The sequence below is a fragment of the Borostomias antarcticus genome, assembly GCF_949987555.1.
Source record: "Borostomias antarcticus genome assembly, chromosome: 26".
Classification (NCBI taxonomy): domain Eukaryota; kingdom Metazoa; phylum Chordata; class Actinopteri; order Stomiiformes; family Stomiidae; genus Borostomias; species Borostomias antarcticus.
In genome coordinates, this window is record NC_140259.1 from 9,134,953 (window position 1) to 9,157,717 (window position 22,765).

General features: G+C 45.3%; 4 protein-coding genes across 6 annotated transcripts in view; all 4 read right to left on the reverse strand.

Annotated features, from left to right (window-relative positions):
• Positions 1–319: 319 nt before the first annotated feature.
• On the reverse strand, positions 320–5,747 carry LOC311326334 (calreticulin-like). Its single transcript, XM_084459220.1, has 9 exons — positions 5,484–5,747; positions 4,846–4,947; positions 4,521–4,724; positions 4,164–4,258; positions 3,034–3,243; positions 2,596–2,709; positions 1,320–1,463; positions 826–918; positions 320–693 (listed from the first exon to the last, which is right to left on the reverse strand). The coding sequence occupies exons 1-9, from the start codon at positions 5,575–5,577 to the stop codon at positions 475–477; spliced, it is 1,275 nt and encodes a 424-aa protein (XP_084315346.1). The 5' UTR covers positions 5,578–5,747; the 3' UTR covers positions 320–474.
• A 1,918-nt stretch (positions 5,748–7,665) lies between these two features.
• On the reverse strand, positions 7,666–11,950 carry tor3a (torsin family 3, member A; the record flags this gene model as incomplete). Its single annotated transcript, XM_084458966.1, has 6 exons — positions 11,768–11,950; positions 11,383–11,505; positions 10,724–10,989; positions 8,639–8,814; positions 8,285–8,409; positions 7,666–7,913 (listed from the first exon to the last, which is right to left on the reverse strand). The coding sequence occupies exons 1-6, from the start codon at positions 11,931–11,933 to the stop codon at positions 7,666–7,668; spliced, it is 1,104 nt and encodes a 367-aa protein (XP_084315092.1). The 5' UTR covers positions 11,934–11,950.
• An 859-nt stretch (positions 11,951–12,809) lies between these two features.
• LOC311326297 (uncharacterized protein) lies at positions 12,810–16,279 on the reverse strand. 2 transcript variants are annotated; one of them, XM_084459169.1, is made up of 10 exons: positions 16,264–16,279; positions 15,677–15,716; positions 15,435–15,484; positions 15,137–15,168; positions 14,916–14,949; positions 14,304–14,358; positions 14,084–14,114; positions 13,678–13,737; positions 13,411–13,467; positions 12,810–13,108 (listed from the first exon to the last, which is right to left on the reverse strand). In XM_084459169.1, exons 2-10 carry the CDS (start codon positions 15,691–15,693, stop codon positions 13,097–13,099), a joined length of 348 nt encoding a protein of 115 aa, XP_084315295.1. In that variant the 5' UTR covers positions 15,694–15,716; positions 16,264–16,279; the 3' UTR covers positions 12,810–13,096. The 2 variants fall into 2 exon arrangements, with proteins under 2 accessions (XP_084315295.1, XP_084315296.1); XM_084459170.1 differs by lacking the exon at positions 16,264–16,279 and adding an exon at positions 16,025–16,226.
• A 1,289-nt stretch (positions 16,280–17,568) lies between these two features.
• The window catches only part of osbpl9 (oxysterol binding protein-like 9), a 43,826-nt gene continuing 38,629 nt past the window's right edge, over positions 17,569–22,765 (reverse strand). For both annotated transcript variants that reach the window (XM_084458970.1, XM_084458969.1), the window contains 7 exons: positions 22,373–22,483; positions 21,724–21,787; positions 21,335–21,475; positions 20,728–20,806; positions 20,472–20,563; positions 20,135–20,270; positions 17,569–19,440 (listed from right to left, as the gene is read on the reverse strand). In XM_084458970.1, the coding sequence (XP_084315096.1) occupies positions 19,366–19,440; positions 20,135–20,270; positions 20,472–20,563; positions 20,728–20,806; positions 21,335–21,475; positions 21,724–21,787; positions 22,373–22,483 (698 nt within the window). In that variant the 3' untranslated portion in view covers positions 17,569–19,365. The remainder of the gene's footprint in view (positions 19,441–20,134; positions 20,271–20,471; positions 20,564–20,727; positions 20,807–21,334; positions 21,476–21,723; positions 21,788–22,372; positions 22,484–22,765) is intronic.

Sequence of the window (22,765 nt, forward strand, 5' to 3'; positions counted from 1 at the left end):
AGGTAAACGATAATGTGAGGAAGTTTCAGAAGCTCAGCCAGTGACTTTGGAAGGACAGACAACTCCCACAAGGACCACAGTTTGCACTTCGCATAGAGATGACAACATCCTTCAAATATGTCAAACTTCATGTGTGAAACAGCAATTGTATTCCTTGCCGAGATCAAAACAATTATGGGTATAATTAATCTGCTTGAAATGCTCTGGACACTAAAATATTGATAGTAGAACTCCCCTACGCTGATAATAGCACATGAAAACAGGACGAGTGCTGCCTCTGTCGTCCTAAGGTTACCCATCAGGCCCGTGTACTGTAAACAAAACAAAATCTCCCCCCCCCCCCCCCCTAAAATGTTAATGTTCAGCTTCTATCATGAAGGAAATGTTCAGCCCAGCCCAGCCTCCAGCCCTGGTCCACTGGCTCCTAGGAAAGACACAGGGTTCCTTCTCAATACGTCCATGACGGCTTGGAGTCTATAACTCGTCCTTGAGTTTAGAGTCTGTATCTTCCTCCTCCTCATCCTCCTCCTCCTCCTGCTCCTCCTCGTCTTCCTCTTCCTCCTCCTCTTTTTCTTCCTCCTCTTCCTCCTCCTCCTCCTCCTTCCCCTCCTCCTTTCTATTCTTCTCCTCCTCATCCTCACGCCTCTTCCTCTCCTCCTCCTCCTGACTCTCCTTCATCTTCTTTTCAGGGTCCTGGAGAAGCAGACCAGTTAGTGACATCACAGGAAACACGACCTTATTAGGGCTCAACTGAAGCTAGGTGCCATCAGGTGTTGCCATAAAGGTTAAGGGGTCAAATGTTGGCGTTATATCAACCTGACTCACCTTGGTTGACCCCCAGGTGGCGTTGCCCTCCTCCTCGGCCAGCTTAGGGTCGTTGGTGATGAGGAAGTTGTCAAAGATGGTGCCGGCCTTCACCTGTGACATGATGAATAATCAATTGATTACCTTGAGAGAACAGAACATTCAGCAGCCACTGAATCTCACCAACAGTGACAAAAATATGTTCAACATGTGAACTGGAGCATTACATTACAGTCATTTAGCAGACGCTTTTATCCAAAGCGACTAACAATAATTGCATTTACCGTAGGAAAAGCCAATGTACTACTACTTGCCAGAACTCACAAGTGCATCTTCTTTCTAAAACAAGTGACTAAGAGCATAATCTAGTGCTGAAGGCAAAGTGCAAGAATTGCAATTTAAAGTACAGGGAGCATCACTTACAAGGAATCTTTCTGAATGACCCAGCATCATCACGCAAATATTATGTTGATGAGGGATAGTCGGGACCACAGGAATCAAGATGGCGGCCCTACCTGCCAAAGATCCAGTCCGATCACGCCAATGCTGTCGTATTTGTAGATCTCGGCGTCGGCTGTGTACTCGGGGTTATCGATCTCTGGGTGCACCCACTTGCCCTTGAAGGCGGGGTTGTCAATCTGTTTGGGCTTCCATTCTCCCTGAACATGAAAAAACAACAACAACACAGTCACAAAGTTAGCCCATTTTCACTGGTAGGATCAGTATGTGGATACTGGCTGGTTAAACAACAAAGTAGCAAGCTTCAGGTGAAGTTTGAAGAGTATATATAAAGTATATCAATAGTATGGACTGGTCTTCAGATTAATGTTTAATGATGGTAGTTAGTACCAGAGGTCTACAGTAGTAATGTTTATTGACTGTAGCTGGTACCAGGACTACAGTAGTAATGTTTAGTGAGTGTAGCTGGTACCAGAGGTCTACAGTAGTAATGTTTATTGACTGTAGCTGGTACCAGAGGTCTACAGTAGTAATGTTTATTGACTGTAGCTGGTACCAGAGGTCTACAGTAGTAATGTTTATTGACTAGCTGGTACCAGAGGTCTACAGTAGTCATGTTTATTGACTAGCTGGTACCAGAGGTCTACAGTAGTAATGTTTAGTAACTGTAGCTGGTACCAGAGGTCTACAGTAGTAATGTTTAATGATGGTAGTTAGTACCAGAGGTCTACAGTAGTAATGTTTAGTGAGTGTAGCTGGTACCAGGTCTACAGTAGTAATGTTTAGTGACTAGCTGGTACCAGATGTCTACAGTAGTAATGTTTATTGACTAGCTGGTACCAGAGGTCTACAGTAGTAATGTTTATTGACTAGCTGGTACCAGAGGTCTACAGTAGTAATGTTTATTGACTAGCTGGTACCAGAGGTCTACAGTAGTAATGTTTATTGACTAGCTGGTACCAGAGGTCTACAGTAGTAATGTTTAGTGAGTGTAGCTGGTACCAGGTCTACAGTAGTAATGTTTATTGACTGTAGCTGGTACCAGAGGTGTACAGTAGTAATGTTTAGTGAGTGTAGCTGGTACCAGAGGTCTACAGTAGTAATGTTTATTGAGTGTAGCTGGTACCAGAGGTCTACAGTAGTAATGTTTATTGACTGTAGCTGGTACCAGAGGTCTACAGTAGTAATGTTTATTGACTGTAGCTGGTACCAGAGGTCTACAGTAGTAATGTTTATTGACTGTAGCTGGTACCAGAGGACTACAGTAGTAATGTTTATTGACTGTAGTTGGTACAGTAGTAATGTTTATTGAGTGTAGCTGGTTAGCGGTACCTTGTATTCAGGGTTGGTGACCATGGGGGGCTCCCACTCCCCGTCCATCTCCTCATCCCAGTCCTCAGGCTTCTTGGCATCAGGGTCAGGGATGTTCTCAGGCTTGTCCCAGTCCTATACAGAGAACACACACACGCACACATGCACACGCACACACACACACAGAACGCACGCACACACACACACACACACACACACATACATACACCTTTACTGAAGATACTCAATGCTTTCTCTATGGATAGAACATGTTAAACGTTGGCTTCTGGAGGAAGAGGGAGTGACGCAAAACCAGTCCCATCAGATTTACACATTATAAATAAAAATAACATAACATACACACGTCTAAGAGGACAGGACTGTCTCATTTCTATTTCACCTTACATTCAATGCACTTTTTTGTCTGTGGTGTCTCCCAGGGCCTGGAACTGGACCTACCTCAGGTTTCTTGTCGTCAGGGTCGTCAACCTTCTCCTTCTCGTCCCAGTCGGCGGGTTTCTTCGCCTCAGGGTCCCTGACCTTCTTCGGGGGCAGGAAGTCCCAGTCCTCCTCCAGAGAGCCGGACTCGACCTTCTTGTTGTCGATCTTGACCTCGTAGGTGTTGTCAGGGTTCACCACCAGTGTGTACAAGTGGGTGTACTCATCGTCCTGGAGGAGGGAGGGAGGGTGAGAGAGAGAGACTGTTAACAGACCTCCCGATAGATCAGCAGGTGACCAGAATGGGCTGATTTTCAGCTGATCAGCCAATCTATCCCATATAACATATTTTCTATTTATTTAGGTTATAAATGTTATCTTGCACCTTTTATCGAACTTGTTATAAGATGTCGAAGGCATTTTTTCTAATCAGCAGACTGCCTCTCACACACACACACAAGCTCTCGTGAGAAAACTCTGCTCTGAGTGGAGAGAATGAAACGTTCAAAAGTTTGGTTGACTACTAATACTACACGTTGTTTGATGTGGTTTAGAGTAGGTAACGTTAGGTAGCTTGCCTGATTTGCCTATGGAACATTACCCCACGAATGCGTGCACCGATGATGAATAGCTTTCACTTTCATTTAAAAAAACAGAATTTGCCAAAAACAGAAATCAGCAGGTCAGACTTAAAAAAAATCGGAATCAGACAAGAAAAGTTCAATCAGTGCATCCCTTTGTGTATTGAATAACAATATCCTCTAGGCTTAACATGTACAATTTAATACAGTAGATTCATTTTCTAATAAAGATAAAGATCAGATAGTTTTGATTGATGAGACTTGAGGAATTTAAGTTGTTTACAATAAACACACTAGAGCCCATGGCTGCAGAGATCCGCCGTGTTGTTTCTATCATCCCCCCCGAAGCCACGCCTTCCTCTCTGAAGCCACGCCTTCCCCTCTGAAGCCACGCCTTCCCCTCTGAAGCCACACTTCCCTCTCTGAAGCCACGCCTTCCCCTCTGAAGCCACGCCTTCCTCCCTGAAGCCATGCCTTCCTCTCTCAAGCCACGCCTTCCTCTCTCAAGCCACACCTTCCTCTCTCAAGCCACGCCTTCATCTCTGAAGCCACGCCTTCATCTGTGCTCACCTTGCAGCGAATGTCCTTGTTAATCAGGTGGTTCTTGCCCTGGTAGTTGAAGATCACATGAACCTTCTTAGTTCCTGGGCCACAGATGTCAGGACCTGGTCAGACAGACAGACAGACAGACAGACAGACAGACAGGAGGTTGAAGGTACGAAGGCAACAAGACGTAACAAGACAGCAAAAACCTGAGCAGGTGAGGAAACTTGGCCTGGCACCTGATCTAGAAGGATACACGTCAACTTCAGTTACTCACTTTTGTGGTTCAATCATGCAACAAAAGGTATTTCTCTCTACGGAACGGATTAGGCCTGGTTGAACCTTCTGATGCTAGGGGCTGGCCCAAGAATAAAAGCCACTCACCAAACATGATGTTGTAGGTGGAGTCCCCATGCATGTCTTCCTGGTCCATCTCAGCAGGGAACAGCTTGATGTACCCTCCTCCGCAGTCGATGCTCTGCTCGTGCTTGACGGTGAACTGGATGACCAGGGCCTCACCCTTGTTGCTGAAGGTGTCGAAACGCGCTGAGGACGAGTAGAAATGGGCGTCCTGGCTGGTCTTAAGACCTGGAGAAAAAAAAACACACGGTTGGTGATGTCACACACAGACAAACTCAACCCCACACCCCCGACTCTCCACCTTCTCACCCTGATGGTGAACGACGGCTCGTTTATCAGCCCGACTCACCTTTGTCTTTGTCAGCGTCACCGTAGAACTTGCCAGCACTCAGGACAAACTTCCCGTAGTCGGACTTGTGCTTGGATTCCAACCAGCGACTCGTCCATCCATCTGCAAGGTTATAATTAATCACTGAATCAAGATCATACTGAATCAAGATCATACATAATCAAACACTGGGTTCGCAGATTAACATGCTGGCTAAAGGACTGTGGAGGTGAGGGCCTGGAGTCAGGGAACAGAGGATTAGGGGGGGGGGGGGGGGGGGTCAAACGGGTTTAGGGTGTGGGTCATGGGGGGGGGGGGGTCAAACGGGTTTAGGGTGTGGGTCATGGGGGGGGGGGTCAAACGGGTTTAGGGTGTGGGTCATGGGGGTGCAGGGTGTGGGGGAGGAGGTTAGGGTGTTAGCAGACGGAGGACCATGCGTTTTATATATATATATATCATGTAGAACCAAAGCTGCTGTAACGTTAGGGTTAGGGTCAAAATGGGACAACGCATGCAACCCTCCCAGGGTGATGTACGGGAGGCCACTGTGATCAAATGACACGTTACAGATAGCGTCTCTATACATTCAATCCAAGCATTGTACATAACAAGTACATTTCCACCAAATCACACACACCAGAAATGTGTAAATAACTTACCCCCATCTTCAAACTGTTCTCGAAAATATACAGAGGAATCAGCAAGTACTGAGCAGACCGATACGGCCATGAAAAGCATCGAGAGGGACGTCATTATATCCAGGAAAATAAGCCCCCTCTCAAAGGAGACAAGGTAAATACGCTATCTAGATATGTATAAATATGAGAACGTCTAATTAAACTGCAGAGAGAAATATAACTAATAGAAGATGCGTTTTTCTAGTTAACCTGACCTCGAATGCTGCGGGATGAATACCGCTATTTCTGCTGCCTCTCTCAGCGGAACAGATGGCCGCTTCTGATTGGACGACACGTCTAGCAGGAAGGACAACTAGCACCAGCCAATCACATCAACCGAAAATAATACGGGACATCTGTTCTTAGCCAATGGGAGCTGACCACGCGTTTGCTTGGCACACGCCCTTGACTGTCTGACTGTGCTCGTCTGCGTGAATCTACTTGAATACATGTTTGAATGGATGGGATTCTAGACTATTCTACACGTTATTGATGGGGATTGATTATATTATACAGTATAGCTTGCAATAAATACTATAGTATAAACACACTATCAGACAGACTCACAATAATTGTTATTATTAATAAAGTATGTTTTATTTGTGTCACCCAAAACCCATTTCACGGATATGGCACATTATCCTTCTGGTCACACTCTGAGTCAGGTCCAATCAAGGAATAAATAAATCACAATGCATTTAGAAATGACATTACACATCACTGTATTTAAATATATGCATATCTAAAAGTGATTAAATCAGTGTCATGCACACCACACTGTGTAGCCTAAAATAATCATGGATTTCAAGCAAATAACATGATCCAGTAAAAAGTAATAAGTTACACCACAGATATACAGTCGATAATTCAATATCTGAATAACTGGTCAGACTTAAATCGGGGGTCCAATATGCAAATGTAATTTGCTTGACAGACTGATGCAATGGGCAGAAACATTTGGGAATATGTGTGTGTATAAATATATTAGAATATATTATATATTCTGGTGTATGTATATATTTATATACATATACACATGATCCAGAAAAAAGTAATAGCTTACACCACAGATATACAGTAAATAATTCAACGTCTGAATTGGTAGAATGGAACCATTTAAAAAGTCACAAAATATGCCAAAGAATTACATTAAAAAAATGAGCTTCCCATGTGGTTCAGAAGCCATGACACACAAAGTACTTAAGTCATATGTAAAGGTATTTACATCTCATACCACATTTCCTCAGTGCCTGAATTATGAAATTACCTTACAATTCCTGTTCTATTGTGTAATACTGTCCTGTTTTTGGCCTGGGAGTATCTATACACCTTTACATAACACAACTCCACAATAATCACATCAAATTCCTACGTTTGAGTTGAAGTACCTGTTATGTTGAATAACAAGTCTGAGTTAAGTCCTCATGACCCTAGTCTGAGTCAAGTCCCCATTACTCGAGTCAGAGTCCGAGTCGTTCAGGTTGAGTCTGAGTTGAGTCCTCAGATGGGCTCCATTCTGGAACAGTTGAAGAGCCGACAGGCACATAAAACAGGTATTGCTGATGTGGCAAAAATCATGAGATGTTCTGATGACACCTGTTTGAAACAAACCCGTAAAATAGAAAACTGATACTGAGAGGAGTGTTGTTAAAAAAAGGGGGGGGATTAGACTGATGAGTCCCTGTCTCCAACGTCCCAGTCCAACGCTCGAGTCCAAGTCATCAGTGCTCGAGTCCAAGTCGAGTCACGACAATCAGAACTCGAGTCGGGCTCAAGTCAGACACCTGGACTACCACAATAGTTGACCTGGCTTTGAGACAGTGCTCCAGAATAGCTTAATGTCTCAGAGAATGGACACGAGATGAGATGACAAATCAAGGGGTAAAAAATGCACTCCAACATCCCATCAGTGTCATACTAACTGTGCCTTAGAAGATTCCCACGCCTGGGCTTGGTTTGCTGTATTGGTAGTGTGTAGAGGGCGAGGAGAGCTGGCGAGACCACACAGCACAACCCACTGTCATGTCCCACTGCACAGCGGCCCCCCGTGTCTGTAGTAAGACACACTGTTTACTTCCTGTCTCTCTGATATTGTTTGGACTGTATCCAGCGCCCGGCAGTCTCAACCCCCACCTCCCCGTCTCAGTCCCTGATCCCTCCTCCACTAGGGAAGAAAGAAGTTGATTCTTTGGGGGATGGACTTGCAGCCCTGGGCAGAAAACAGCCGCTCCTCTTTGGGGACGTAGAGCATGGCCTTGGCCACCTCGTCCAGGGTGCCTTCGTCAGGCTCCAGGCCGCGGGCGGCGTAGGCGTCCCGGGCGCAGAGCTTGACGTGGCGGTACTCCAGAGGAAGGAAGGGCACGAAGAAGTCGACGAGGTGTCCCGACATCAGCTCGCTCTGGGCAAAGCCGCCTAGGAAGAAGAAGCGATCTTTACCGGTCAAGTTGCAACCGAGGTAGAAAATAGAGGTTGAAATTAAAGGAGCGTGCTCGTTTTTGACAACCGTGACCTTATTTACGGCATATAAGACGTTTCACTCACCTTCTACAGGCCTCCGAATTACACCAAAGTGATCTCGGTGAGTGAAACGTCTTATAATATGCCGTAAATAAGGTCCAGGTTGTCAAAAACAAGCATTCTCCTTTAAATAGAACCTGTCTTTGTTTATGGAATGACATAAAAAAAAAAAAATCATGTTAAATAAAAAATAAATAAAATCTCTTATAAATGAGACTGAGTGTGATGTAGACGCCTCTGGTGGTTTATGGGTAATTCTAACGCACCTTGGGCCTCCATGACTTCAGCTCGGAGCCGGTGTTCCAGATCCTCCATGCCGATGTCCTCCCGGTTCTGACCCGAGTGCCAGAAGTCCAACGACACGTCGCTGATGGTCGCCCCACCAATATTACTGCCAACCAGACACGACATAGAGGGTCAATGTAAACTCTCATAGACATTAAGTGATGTGGTTAAGCTTCATTGTGGGTCTCTGAGGGAACATGACATGAATTGAGGAGGAATGTTTACGAGAAAACCCCTTGCAGGTTAGAGAGTGTGTGTGTGTGTGTGTGTGTGTGTGTGTGTGTGTGTGTGTGTGTGTGTGTGTGTGTGTGTGTGTGTGTGTGTGAGAGTCTTACCTGAGGAAGAGGAAGATAGCTCTGCGGTAACTGACCCCGTCCACGTTGTCATAGTGATCCATGTAGGGCTTGATGGCGTCTATGAGGCCGGGGTGCAGCTTCTCCGCCTCGTCAAAGATGAAGAGCGTCTGGGAACAGCGCAGCACCGTATCTCTGATGGCCTCTCTTAGCAGACCCTGGGGAGGGGGGAGGGAGGGAGAGAGAGAGAGGAGAAGGGAGGAGGAGAGAGAGGAGAAGGGAGGAGAGAGAGAGAGAGAGAGAGAGAGAGGAGAAGGGAGGAGAGAGAGGAGAAGGGAGGAGGAGAGAGAGAGAGAGAGGAGAAGGGAGGAGGAGAGAGAGAGAGAGAGAGAGAGGAGAAGGGAGGAGAGAGAGAGAGAGAGAGAGAGAGGAGAAGGGAGGAGGAGAGAGAGAGAGAGAGAGAGGAGAAGGGAGGAGAGAGAGAGAGAGAGGGAGAGAGAGAGAGAGAGGAGAAGGGAGGAGGAGAGAGAGGAGAAGGAATGTAATGCAGGAAACGCTGCAAAAGTCATTATTTGACTAAATGAACTTTGACTTTATTGGATCTTTCACAACTCAAATAGAAATGTTCAGAGTCGTACTGTATTGTACTACTAAATGTAGATCAGATTGTGAAATTGAATCAATAGACCCTTTTCCCAGCATCGATGTTGACATAACCATGGCAGAGTAAAGACAGGTGTAATTAATAACATTATTTTGGTCCTGTTAGATTTAGTATTTATGTGGGCCAGAGACATATTGTATATTCTGGCTCACTGGAATGGATGTGACACTCTAAATAGAACAGGACCTTAATTATTTTATTTTATTTTATGCCCACCTCCTTTGTTCTCTGCCCACCTCCCTTGTTCTCTGTAAAGCGCATTGTGTTGCCTCTGGGTATGAAATGCGCTATACAAATAAAGCTTTGATTGATTGATTGATTAATAAATTACACCTGTGTTTACCCTGCTATGTCATGTCAAAATGGCTGCTGGGAAAAGGGTCTATTGCGCCAGTACCATTTGGAAACGCTGTGTTAACGTGAGGAAACATTTGATTTCTGGCACCACTGTCAGAGACTCTCTGACCATGCCTGGAAGTACCTAGCAGGTCTCTATTAACACTGCATTCCTTGGGCGGCTGTAGCTCAGTTGGTAGAGCGGGTCGTTCAATGATCGAAGGGTCAGTGGTTCGAATCCCAGCTCCGACTGTCCACATGTCGAAGTGTCCTTGAGCAAGACACCTAACCCCAAATTGCTCCCAATGAGCAGGTTAGCGCCTTGCATGGCAGCTACCGCCATTGGTGTGTGAGTGTGTGTGTGAATGGGTGAATGAGAGGCCATTGTAAAGCGCTTTGAGTGCCGATAAGGTGGAAAAGCGCTATATAAGTGCAGTCCATTTACCATTTTGGCTGGGAAGTGGTGAGGTGGGAGAGACAGAGAATGGCGTCACCCCAGAGGTAACTGCGTTACAATAGACACAACAACAACAGCTTGGAACAAAGATGGATGTTAGCTAGCTTTGTCTGCCAAACCAGTAGTTAACAACGTACTACGCTGTATTTTGCGTACGAGAGGTAGCAAACATGTAAATGTCATGTAAATAATGCAGCCATGATATATCGTGTGAGGAAAATTCAATTCAATGCACACTGTTGATTTTAATGTGCCTATTACACAGCAATGTTTTGGAGAGAAAAACAAACATTGGAACAAAATAAAGTTAAAGATGCATTTAAATGATTACTGTTTTTTTTGCTTCCCTCTGGAATATGTAGGGGTGGGTCGTATGCCCACCTCCTTTGTTCTCTGTAAAGCACATTGTGTTGCCTCTGGGTATGAAATGCGCCATACAAATAAAGCTTCGATTGATTGATTGATTGCATTATTTTTTTTAATGATTTCTAAAGATATCACTATAATATTGTTATTGAGATATTTCTTACCATGATATTCATATTGTGAAAGTGTGATATGGTGACTCTACCGACTGAGCAAGCGTGTGTGTGTGTGTCAATATGTGCCCGTATCCCACGGCTGGCAGACAGACAGCGGCGCTCTCTGTGCCAGCTGGACCCAGACCCACCTTGTACGTGTCCACGAGCCTGACATGAGGGAAGTGGAAAGGGGCAATGAACAGACGCACACACTCGCTCTTCACCCCGTCACGGTACAGGTTATCAGCCAGGATCCGAGCCACAAAGTTCTTCCCTGTCCCTGACCAGCCATGGAAGGACAGGGTCAGGGGCTTGTTGGACTCGGCGGTGCTGATGAAGCCCTGGACGGCCTTCAGCACCACCGACTGGACCAGGTGCTGACCATGCAGCTTCTGCTGGAGGTCCTGGGCCAGACCTACACACACACACACACACACACACACACAAGTTAACATGATGTTTAACATCGCCCAGACGACCTGGACACCACCCAGTCCAACTGAGGGCAGGTTAGCGTCCTATATTCATAGTGTACGATACCAGTACATGCAATTATAAAACAATATCAGTAAATGCAATTATAATAGAGGATAGCATGGAGCCTAGAGCTCCTGTAGAGATTATTACAATACTATAACAACACATGTAGTAGTAATTACTAGAGACATAGGGAGGACCTCTAGCATGATAATACATGTAATATTAATCAGGAAGACCTCTAGCATGATAATAAATATAATATTAACAATGAAGACCTCTAGCATGATAATAAATGTAATATTAACCAGGAGGACGTGAGAACACGTGCCTGTGATGTTGTTGGTTATCCGACAGTCTCCAGACTCACAGCATTGACCCAGGCTGCAGTACCAGTCCACCAGCATGCTGGCATACACCCGGGGCAGCCCGGACCACAGCTCTCTGGTGGGGACTGATGGACAGACCCATGACATGCATAACCATACATTGATTAAAACGGTAGCACTTTTCACCTTATATAGCCTATACACCGCCTAAAGGTGCATGGGTAATTAATTTGGCCATACCCGGACAAATAAACTAGTATTATAACATTTAATATCATAAAAGATAAGGCGTAGGAGGTAATATAACGGTATAGGCCACAACCACACCATGCCTGACTTCACAGAGCACTGATTTTACCGGAATATTAAAATCCGCATCGCTCCTACCTTGTTGGGTCGCATCGTCTTGGCTGGGCTGACACTCTCCCTCCCAGATGTTACAATAAACATAATTGAAATAATACGTCGAGACGTTCGATATGCTATCAAATTGAAAAAAGTCTGCTTTTGCAGAAACAGCCCAGAAAAAAGGCACTAATGAAACCAGCAACATTAGTGATGTTGTGGATGTAACGGGTTTCTAAGGGTGAATTCAAAGCGGGTAGTAGGTTAGTCTTCGGGTTTCTGTCCATTCAAACCATGGATGTCAGTCACTATGGATGTCTCTGTCCTCCGCTCTGTCCAACATCTGATCCGATCTCCCAGAATAGTAACCATGTTCATCTGATCTAATCTCCCAGAATAAACCACCATGTTCAACATCTGATCTTATCTCCCAGAATAAACCACAATGTTCCTTTTATTTTATTCACCATGTTCCTGTTACAGGAAGCACTATCCCTCTGTACGTCACCACGCCTCCACGACGCGTCTGCAGGCTCCGCCCACGACTTTAAAAACCTTTAATCGTAATGTTTCACTTAATATAACCCATGGTTTAGTAGTTACTAGTCAAAATTAAATTAAATGACAGTAAAACCGGAACTGATGTCATCTAAATAAATAACTGGGTCTAAATCTCCGGCCCTATACTCAACCAAAAGTAACCATTAAATATTCCAATAATTCTCACCCCCCTCCAAAAAAACTGCCTTAAGCGCATTTTCACTTAATTTTTACTCTGGGCAACTTATCCGCTACATAAAATATCCACATTGTGCACACTGCCTAAATTAGTACAATGATTCTCACCTTATCAATGTGGTAGGTCCCTGCAAACTGAGTGTCATTACCATTAACACTATACACACACGTCAGAGTGCAATTTCCCTGCAAACCGAGTGTCATTACAATTAACACTATACACACACACACACGATGAGTGCAATTTCAAAAACCGACAAGACTTTATTATTTGAGTTCAAGCAGCATGTGCATAGTTCTCCACCATCTTCTGTGTAATCAGGTCCATCATGTGACATTGTCTGGAGAAGCTGCAAGTGTCTGATATCACATTGAATCCCATCACACCTTTTAAACGCAGATCATTTTACCATTAAAGAGCAGCACACATCTTGTGGATGGATACAATTTATTCCAAAAACAAAGTCCACAACCATAAAATGTGAGTACAGACATCTGATATTGGCCACTCCGCTTTCAAATACTGGTCTTCAGTCAACCACCAAGGACCCTGATGAGTAGCTGTAGGCCAGCTGGCCAAGCATCTCCACTGAAGACCAAAGCTGCGGCATGCCGGCCGGCATCAGGTTTGCCTCAACACCGCTCCTATAAATAAAAATAAAAAAAGGAACAAAATTACAGAAAAGTCCCAAAAAACCACCACCTGATAAGTAGCTTTTGAACAACCTCAGAAATAAATGGAACGGTATGGGTATAATCAAAAGAATTCATTTGGCAGAATCTCTTCATCAACGGTTGCAGAAGACACAGGGCCAAGCCCTCTGCCCCACACCTGCTGGTCAGTGGGGAAAGCCATTCCTAACTTAACTGGCTGTTTACACCACTTGGCTTGTACCCAACCTGACCTAGGTAGGCGTCTGGGGCAGAGGGGTTGTTACTTTGCTTACCCTGGTTAATCTGAAGGTCCTGGTTAATCTGCAGGCCCTGGGGCAGTCACCAGCCACCTGAGGGAAGAGGGGACAGGTTATATGACATTACTAGCAGGCCTGGATATGGGATGATAGAAATGGTTCAGCTTCAATGGATGGGAAATGACTGAAAGTGGTTCTCAGTTGACAAGCTTGTCCACATTTTTTGTAAATTCAGGTCAGACATTTGTAAAGCATCACTGAACCCAAACAAGTACAACATCAACCAACTATCCGAGTTCTCACCTGACGGGGACCTAGTCCAGGCGCGTCCAGCAGACCCGAACCACAGCCCAGTCTTCCCACCTACCAAGTAACAAACCATCAGATTGCAGACTACAAAGCCATGTAGAAATAGTATAGAAACGCTGACCAGATCAGTTAGAGCTAAAACACTTCACAGGTTAGTCAGATGTTATTAAGTCATCACACAGGTCAGACAAGAGGGGCGACCACAGCAAGCATAGAGATCAATGCAATCCTGCATCATCTCTATGCGTTCTAAAAGACACAACTAGGATCCCCACGTCATAGGACACGCAGCGGAGGACGCCCAGACCCAGACGGCTAATAGAAACACCCGACACATCTAGGTGTTCTCTGGGTCCAGGACTCCAGCACCTACAGAGAACAGCATGTTGGTAATACTCACCAAGCCTTGGGTGCATCTTCCACCTTCAAGTCTGAAAATGCATGAAAATATGGGATCAATCTCAATTTTCATTTGTTGCATAAATAATTAAAGAGCTACAATCTTGATCAGATGTTTGGTATTATCCTCAACGAGATCAGCGACCTGATTCAGCAGCATCATGTCAAGATTGTTACAAGTCGCCCCTCCAATCTGATTTTAAAGGAGGATCTGTCCTTACCCAACAAATGGAAGAGTCCGGAAGTCCTGGTTCAGGTCAGACAAGGTTTCCAGACCTAGAGACAAGGTAGTGCACAGTGTTAGTGCACGGTGGTAGTATAATAGCAGGACAGTCTTAAGTACGACAGAATGATACATCAGATAGGAGCGAAAGACAATGCTGAGTATACTCATCACAGTGTGTCAGCTGAACTATGTGGTCATCACTGTATCAAACAATACTTTCACTTGGTTAAAAAGTGCAATCCGCCCTTTATTGACTTATGATGCTCTAGTACAGCTACCTACCATGAGCTCCATAGCCAGCGAGGACAGACCGCATCTAGGGCTGAGCATCAGTCATACCCAACAAAGATGAGTCCAGAAGTCCTGGTTCAGGTCAGACAAGGTTTCCAGACCTAGAGACAAGTTAGTGCACAGCGTTAGTGCACAGTGGTAGTAAAATAGCAGGCCAGTCTTAACGACAGAATGATACATCAGATAGGAGCGAAAGACAATGCTAAGTACTCATCAGTGTGTCAGCTGAACTATGTGGTCATCACTGTATCATAAACAATAACTTGGTTAAAGTGCAATCAGACCTTTATTGACTTATGATGCTCTAGCTACCTACCATGAGCTCCATGGTCAGCGAGGACAGACTGCATCTAGGGGTGAGAACCAGTCATTAGATTTGGATCAAGCACCGACCGCAGCATGAACACACCCTTGTACTGAATCAGGATAAACATGTCGATCATTATTTTTCAGAGAGATTCCCATTGTTTATTAAACAAATCATCATTTTCAGCACATGAAGGTAAAGCAGTGAATTTAGTCATTGAATGTACTCACATGGCTACAGTCAACGCCGGGTCCACAGACGCCTGTGCTGTTAAGAGAAGTTGTATTAAACCTCCATTACAAAACAGGTTGAATTAAAAAATGTGAATTTCCTGTGCCTCAGAAAACTGCAATTGGTGGTTGCAGAGTTCGTCATCCTGAATGTCAAGAGTAGCAAATATGGGGTCATCAGCGTAGCACAGGGGGGTTCAACCTCCAAACATTTAATCACTACATCACCTACAGCCAGGTTTATCATAGTGGCCAAGAAAGAGCAGCGTAGCGCTGTAACCTAGGGGAATGAACATACCTGGATGAAAAACCTCCGCCATGTTCCAGCCCCTCCACACCGTCAAACACCTGAAGAGGGAAAGACGAATTTAAGTTCCAGTCCCGGGCTGCATGGGGGGGATCAGACAGACTTGCTGTTGAAAAGCCTCAGGGTATGAAATTCTCAGAAACCACTTCTGTCCACTACTCTTATACAATCATCATCACCGGCTTCAGATGGATGTTGAACATGGAGGTTCAGCAGGACTCAATTCTACATACCTCATGATGTCAGCCATCAGTCAAGTCTTTCATTAGGACCCTGAAAAAGATGATAAATCACATTATTGCGAGCTAGACTTCATGATTCACATTAACACCTAGTGTCATGTCTCCTCCCAGGCAGAATCAGAATGGTTGGCGTTTCCTCAGGATTAATCAGATGTCCCTACCAACACTTGATCATCACGTGTGCATGGGAGGCCTACCAGCATGTGTTAGCTGTGTTAGCTACCTAGCCAACACCCAGACCACCGGTGGTCACCTGGCTAAAGCAAAATGTAGCATTTCAACGGAAAAGTCTAACTATATAAAGCAGTAGGAGTTAATCTATTAAGTATAAACTCTTACCCGTCATTGCATAGATATCAAAACGTCTTCAGGTCTACATGTTGCAGACCACGTGGTTCAGACGGCCCGAAGCTAACTAGCCAGTTCACAAAAGTCACATTTCTCTTAAACGCTAGAGAAAATCTGCTTATTAAACTAGCAAGATCCTCAATTTTACACAACGGACTGGGTAAGCTAGTCTGAAACATAACTGATTCCAAACGAAAGACAAACTAGTACAGATATATTAAAATAATCACCTTAAGCGAAGCAGCAGGACTGAGAAAGGAGAGAGGAGACGAGGCTCTTTTATGCTGCAGAGCTACTGGGAGGAGAGCTCTGTGATTGGTCAAAGGCGCGGAGTGCTCTCTGTGATTGGTCAAAGGGGCGGAGTGCTCTCTGTGATTGGTCAAAGGCGCGGAGTGCTTTTACTGGATTGGTGAAGAGGTTTTGGTGCACCGCCCATTACTGACATTGACCAATGAGAATAGAGGCTATTCTATTACATCCAAAAGCACAACTGCGCAAGTACTAAAGGCACCGGAAATAGTGAAATAGTCAAATGACTACAAATTTGCCAAGATGGCGCGGTTCACTTGTGATAGTGGTCAGTGAATGGAGTGGCTGTATCCAGTTCATGGATGTATATAATTATAATTATGTATATGTTATTATAATTATGTATATAATTATAATTATGTATATAATTATAATTATATAATGTATATAACAGTATATAATTTCTTAATTCCTGGAAAACGGTAGGTCACGTGCAATGACAACAGGTACCTTATATTTTAGGCCAATAATCTCACGACATCCACCCGTCAATCAACGCTATCCTCCTATCGAATCTGTCTAAAGTTCTTAAAACCCGCCCACTTGTCAATGTTCCAATCAAATTCCTCTAAACATGATGTCCCGCCCTCATAGCTTGTTTGCGTCGGAAATACGTCAAACTAAGTTAGATGATCTCAAACATCCGTTTCTGTGCGACTTACTAAATATCCACACATTTTGTAAACTGCTGTCGCTCTTAGTTTTAACATACAAATATTATACATTAAAAAACGTTCACATGATTGTGCTGATTCGTACAATGTATCTAATCTGTGTGATTTATACTTTGAGACATGACCATTTGTTTGACAACCATTCATCCCATTCAAACGAATGGCGTTCAACTCTAACCTTTGAGCTGATAATTTTGAATTCATACCCCTTTTCTAACTTGTCGCCATGCCTACAGTTAAATTAAGCTACACACACATACATGAAAATGTTCCACATGTTCATAGGATTTCTACGGTGTCAATATCTAAGCTGTAAGGGTAGGCTACTTTTTGAGAGCTGTCTGAAGCCAGCATGCATTCCCATTGGGGTGAATGAAGGAATGTTCAGTCAGTTAGGATTTGAATTTGAGAAATTGTGGCAACCGCCCCCCTGTGGTGGGCTCTGGTACATGAGTGCCAGTGTCGCTCTAAAGCCCTCCACTCCCTCCCCTCAGCGTTTCCGGGTGGGATACATCATGGATGGACCGGCCAGAGACATTCACAACACAGTGCTAAACTCCTGGAGATTTAATATTATGCATCAATAAACATGAAAATCTGATACAATCAATGGTTATGATTCGAAGGAAATAAAAAATAAATTTGTTTTGATTGCTCTTCATGAAGCGATACTGATACTGAAATGTATGGCAAGGCCTCAATTCAATATTAATTTACAAAGAACATGGAAAAAAAATGGCTTGTTTTTATCTAATTTCCATTGCATCACTACACATTTTGCCTCCCTTCCATAGAGAATAAGGAATTCACCTGTTACAATTCTGTTAGGGAGCATCATTGTGATGCCATTTCTTCACGGCAAAGGGTTTCTCCTGTTCACTGACCTAAACAACCCCTATGGATGTTCGTCTACATGACAGTTTTGCATATTACCAATAACAGGTTTTCTGTGGAGATAAACGTGGGGTCAAAGGTCACAGAACAATCTCTATCCACAACTCCACAATCTCCTTCCTGTCCAAACACTCAAACGAAAACAAAAAATCAACTTATTTTATTTCAGGTACTCCTTAGAGCTGTCTATTAAGGTTAAAATGGCATCGCTTAATGAATGAGAGGTAAAGAGTGATCCGTTTGGAAAGGCAGAGATAGTAGATTTGACCAGTATACTGCATTATTCCTATTGAATGACATGACCGGCGATAAAATAACCAGCGGGCAGCACATTGGACCTTCAACCACATTTGGACTTATAGCAGCATTCTATAAGAACATAACCTCCTTTTAAAGCTGCTTTGTGACCCCAATGATCTGGAAAAACAACAAAAAACATTCATTAGCCTATAAATGCCACAGCAGCGGATGACGCCCAATGCAGAAACGTTCGTTCACCAGCGCTTCCTGGCTACAGACAGTCGAGCCCCTTTCCTGTTACCTTTCACTGCGAGGGACAGACTGAGACGCAGGAGGTGAGAACATTCTAGAATGGAATGCAGCCTTTCTTCTGTCCATCTTGTTGACACAGACTCATTCCTCTGGTTGCTCAGAGCAAACACACACAAGATGGCGGAGTAACTTAAAAAACAGGGGACAGAATGTTGGAAGGGGGAATGGAATGATTCCTGATGCGTGGCCATAGATCCTGTTCACACTCTCAAACATCACTATTGCCAGAAAGAAAGAGGAGCAAGGAAAATAAAAAAAGAGAATATATATCTATATATTCGTCATCATATGTTATCTATATTTATAAACAAGGGTAGCTAGTTGTAGGCAAGCCAAGTCCCGCCCCCTCGGTGGTTCCATGTCCTCCGTAAGGCCGTCCAACCCTGGAGGAACAGCTGTCCTTCCTCAGTCACACGTTTCCCTGAGATGTAGAACGCTGTTTTTCTTTGTCGGTCAAGGTTTGTTCGAGCGGAACATCCCTCCCCTTCCTCCCTCCCTCAGAGAGACTTGTTCCTGGTCCGTCCTGTGGGGCGCCACTGTGACAGGATCAGGTCTCAGAGCCTCCTGGAAGAGAGGAGAGGGCGGCTTCTCCTCTGCGACCTGTGATCCAGTCATAGCGCAGGGGGGGAGGGGAGGTGTCGGTGGTGGATGTGGGGTTGGCAACAACATGGGGGGGTGGGGTGGGGGTGGGGGGGTATTCTTTACATCTTCAAGGTTTCTCTTGATTTCATTCAACTTTTTTTCTAACTTCAAAAATGCAAAGCTGTGTACATGTTGGGATCAGCCAGTCATTCCAAGGCTTGGATCAGAAGTGGTTTGCAAAAGAGTTCTTATGAAGACTCGGTGGCACGTGTGTGCGCCTGTCTCTAGTACGTGTGTGTGTGTGTGTGTGTGTGTGTGAGCTCAGTGCCTCTGGGAAGCTAGTCTCTTCAGTAGAGGCTCATCGTAGACCCAGACCTCTCCGTCTTCATGGAACAACTGAGGAGAGACACAGACACACCCCTCCATCAGTACAGACACACCCCTCCATCAGTACAGACACACCCCTCCATCAGTACGGACACACCCCTCCATCAGTACAGACACACCCCTCCATCAGTACAGACACACCCCTCCATCAGTATGGACACACCCCTCCATCAGTACAGACACACCCCTCAATCAGTACGGACACACCCCTCCATCAGTACGGACACACCCCTCCATCAGTACAGACACACCCCTCCATCAGTACAGACACACCCCTCCATCAGTACAGACACACCCCTCCATCAGTACAGACACACCCCTCAATCAGTACGGACACACCCCTCCATCAGTACAGACACACCCCTCCATCAGTACGGACACACCTCTTCATCGGTACGACACACCCCTCTATCAGTACAGCCCTCAATCACAGACAATCAATCAACCAATCAACCAACCAACCAACCAACCAACCAACCAATCAACCAATCAACCAACCAATCAATTAACCAATCAATCAATCACAGACAATCAATCAATAATATCAGTTATAAGCCTAAGACACCCTCACAGGTCAGTTCTATATCTATGGTCAGCCCACAGTAGGTCAGGTCAGTTCTATATCTATGGTCAGCCCCACAGTCAGGACTGCCCAGTCAGGAGGGTGACCTGGGAACCACGGGGTCAGGCCAGACGCACTCACCCTGGTCTCCCACTGCATCTCGTTGTCCTTCCTCTCGCGCGCCTCGGCCCTCTGCTTCTCCTCCAGGCTGTGCTTGGCCTCCGTCGCCGCCTCGATGTCCTTCAGCTTCAGGTTCAAGGTCACGTCCTTCCACAGGCTGGGGTCAGAGGGGTCAGAGGTCAAACACACAGACAGAGGCCACAGGGACTCCTCTGGTCAGAAATGAAGGATACATAAACACTGGTGGAGGGTCGAGGTGATGTGAAGAGATTTAACGGATTAGAATGAAAAGGAGAAATGTTAGGTAATCTAACGATGGTTATTATGTTGCAAGAGAGACGCTCCTTCTTCCCGTCACCTGCGAGACTCGTAGTCCAGCTGGTCTTCCAGCTTCCGCACCTTCTTCTTGATGAGGCTCATCTTCTTAGTGTCGATGAACAGGGAGTTCTCCTGGGAGAGGGACGCAGGGCAGAGGTCAGGTGTGAACCCTGAACCCTGAACCCTCAGCAGCCTTGCTGGGGGATTTCTAGAAGATGTTACAGTGAATGTGAGAAACCAGTAGTTCTCCATTCCTGATGGTGTGTTGTTGAGATGATGGTGTTAGATGGACTCACCCCAGATGCCCACTTGGCGTACATGACTCCGTTCCACTCTCCCTCGATGGAGCAGAAGGACTTCTTATCGTTGGGAGGACTGCAGATCACACAACACAACATCACCATAACAACAACACCACAACAACACCACAACAACATCATCATCCTTACAAGTTGGGCTCCCTACACCGGAAATCAAGGAACTTCCCAAAACACCTTCATAGACTAAAGATCAACTCATCAAGCCTCTCTTACTCTGAAAATGTAATTTTATGTTATTTATTGCTTTATAAATGTTCTTAGCCGGTAGACAAACATACTCCAGGAGCTTGCTCGATCGCCTTGTTGAGAGGGGTCAGGGAAGAATTTTTTACAGCTCACTTATCTGACCCCCGGGTGATTACTGTTTTTTTGCTTCCCTCTGGAATATGTAGAGAGTGGGTCGTATGCCCACCTCCCTTGTTCTCTGTAAAGCGCATTGTGTTGCCTCTGGGTATGAAATGCGCTATACAAATAAAGCTTTGATTGATTGATTAAATCTGTCAGGATCCCCACCACCACTGGACTGAGAAAGCAGTCTTCTAAATCCCATATTAGGCCGTGAGAAGGAACCCTCTCCTCTTACAAGATCTCAGCGGTGATGCGGTGCTTCTTGCCGCCGTAGAAGGGCTTGGTGTGGAACACGATGCTGGCGCTGTAGCCGGACTTGGAGCAGGAGATGTTACACTCCCCACCCAGCTCCACCCATGGCACGGTCAGGATCGACCTGGGGGCGGGGTGTTACATATTGGGGATGTCACGGCATATTTTACAAAGACACATAAACAACAGAACGGACACGGGAGAACATGCTCGCCTGCCCACGCACGCAATCTCTCACACACACACACCACACACACACACACACACACCACACACACACCACACACACACACCACACACACACCACACACACACCACACACACACCACACACACCACACACACCACACACACCACACACACACAGGCTTACCGGCCATAGCCATTGGGGAAGGTAAGGATGTAGTGTTCGTCATGCTCCAGACACGACACGCAGCCTGGACCACAGACAGGAAGAAACAGAAAACACAGCTTCATATCACACAAGGTCGTGGAATAGTTACAATATATAATCTTTTAAAATTGCAAGAGTGACACGATGTCACTGAAATGTACTCGTCCAGCACCATGAAATTGTATCCGGTTTATAGTTGGTTGTTTACTAGAGTTCTCTCTAGCGAACTACCATTCTTATTAGTGAACTAGCTACTATTCTTACAAGGTAGCTACTGTTCTTACTACCTACCTAGCTAGCTAGTGGTAGCTACCAGCTAGTTAGCTAGCTATTCACCATGTACACAAGCAGCATCCACATGGACACAGGAGTGGGCTGATTTACGAGGTTGGACCCATAGTGGAGGAACTCGGACGGCGCTAAAAAGCCTCGCTGTCAGACGCCAAGACAGCATGGTTGAACTAGATGTAGAAGTGTGTGTGTGTGTGTGCGTGTGTGTGTGTGTGTGTGCGTGCATGTGTGCGTGTGTGTGTGTGTGCGTGTGTGTGTGTGTGTGCGTGTGTGTGTGTGTGTGTGCGTGTGTGTGTGTGTGTGTGTGTGTGCGTGTGTGGATGAATTGCTGGCTCACCCTGCCCTATGTTGTGGACTCCAATGGACATCCCCAGGAATTTAGACTTGGTCCAGATGTGGGCGTTGAACTGGATCTTCTTACTACAACACTCTGCGTAGAACGCAGATACTGGGGGAGGCAATGGTGGGAGACAGTTACTGAGTATTACATGGGTCTGAAAGGTGTGTGTGTGTGTGTGTGTGTGTGTGTGTGTGTGTTTGAGAGTGAGTGAAAGTGTGTTTATTTATGTGTGTGTGTGTGTGTGTGTGTGTGTGTGTGTGTGTGTGAGAGAGAGAGAGAGAGAGAGAGAGAGGGAGAGAGAGAGAGACTGAAAGCGTGTTTATTGATGTGTGTGTGTGTATGTGTGTGCGTGAGAGAGAGAGAGAGAGAGAGAGAGAGAGAGTGAAAGTA

Coding starts and splice junctions, on each gene's coding strand:
- LOC311326334 (XM_084459220.1), bottom strand. CDS start 5,577: ATGACGTCCCTCTCGATGCTTTTCATGGCCGTATCGGTCTGCTCAGTA. Junction 4,948..5,483: donor AGAACAGTTTGAAGATGGGG/GTAAGTTATTTA, acceptor ATAACCTTGCAG/ATGGATGGACGAGTCGCTGG. Junction 919..1,319: donor TCGGACTGGATCTTTGGCAG/GTAGGGCCGCCA, acceptor ATCATGTCACAG/GTGAAGGCCGGCACCATCTT.
- LOC311326297 (XM_084459169.1), bottom strand. Junction 15,169..15,434: donor GGCGGAGGTTTTTCATCCAG/GTATGTTCATTC, acceptor TTAACAGCACAG/GCGTCTGTGGACCCGGCGTT. Junction 13,738..14,083: donor GAAGATGCACCCAAGGCTTG/GTGAGTATTACC, acceptor GTTACTTGGTAG/GTGGGAAGACTGGGCTGTGG.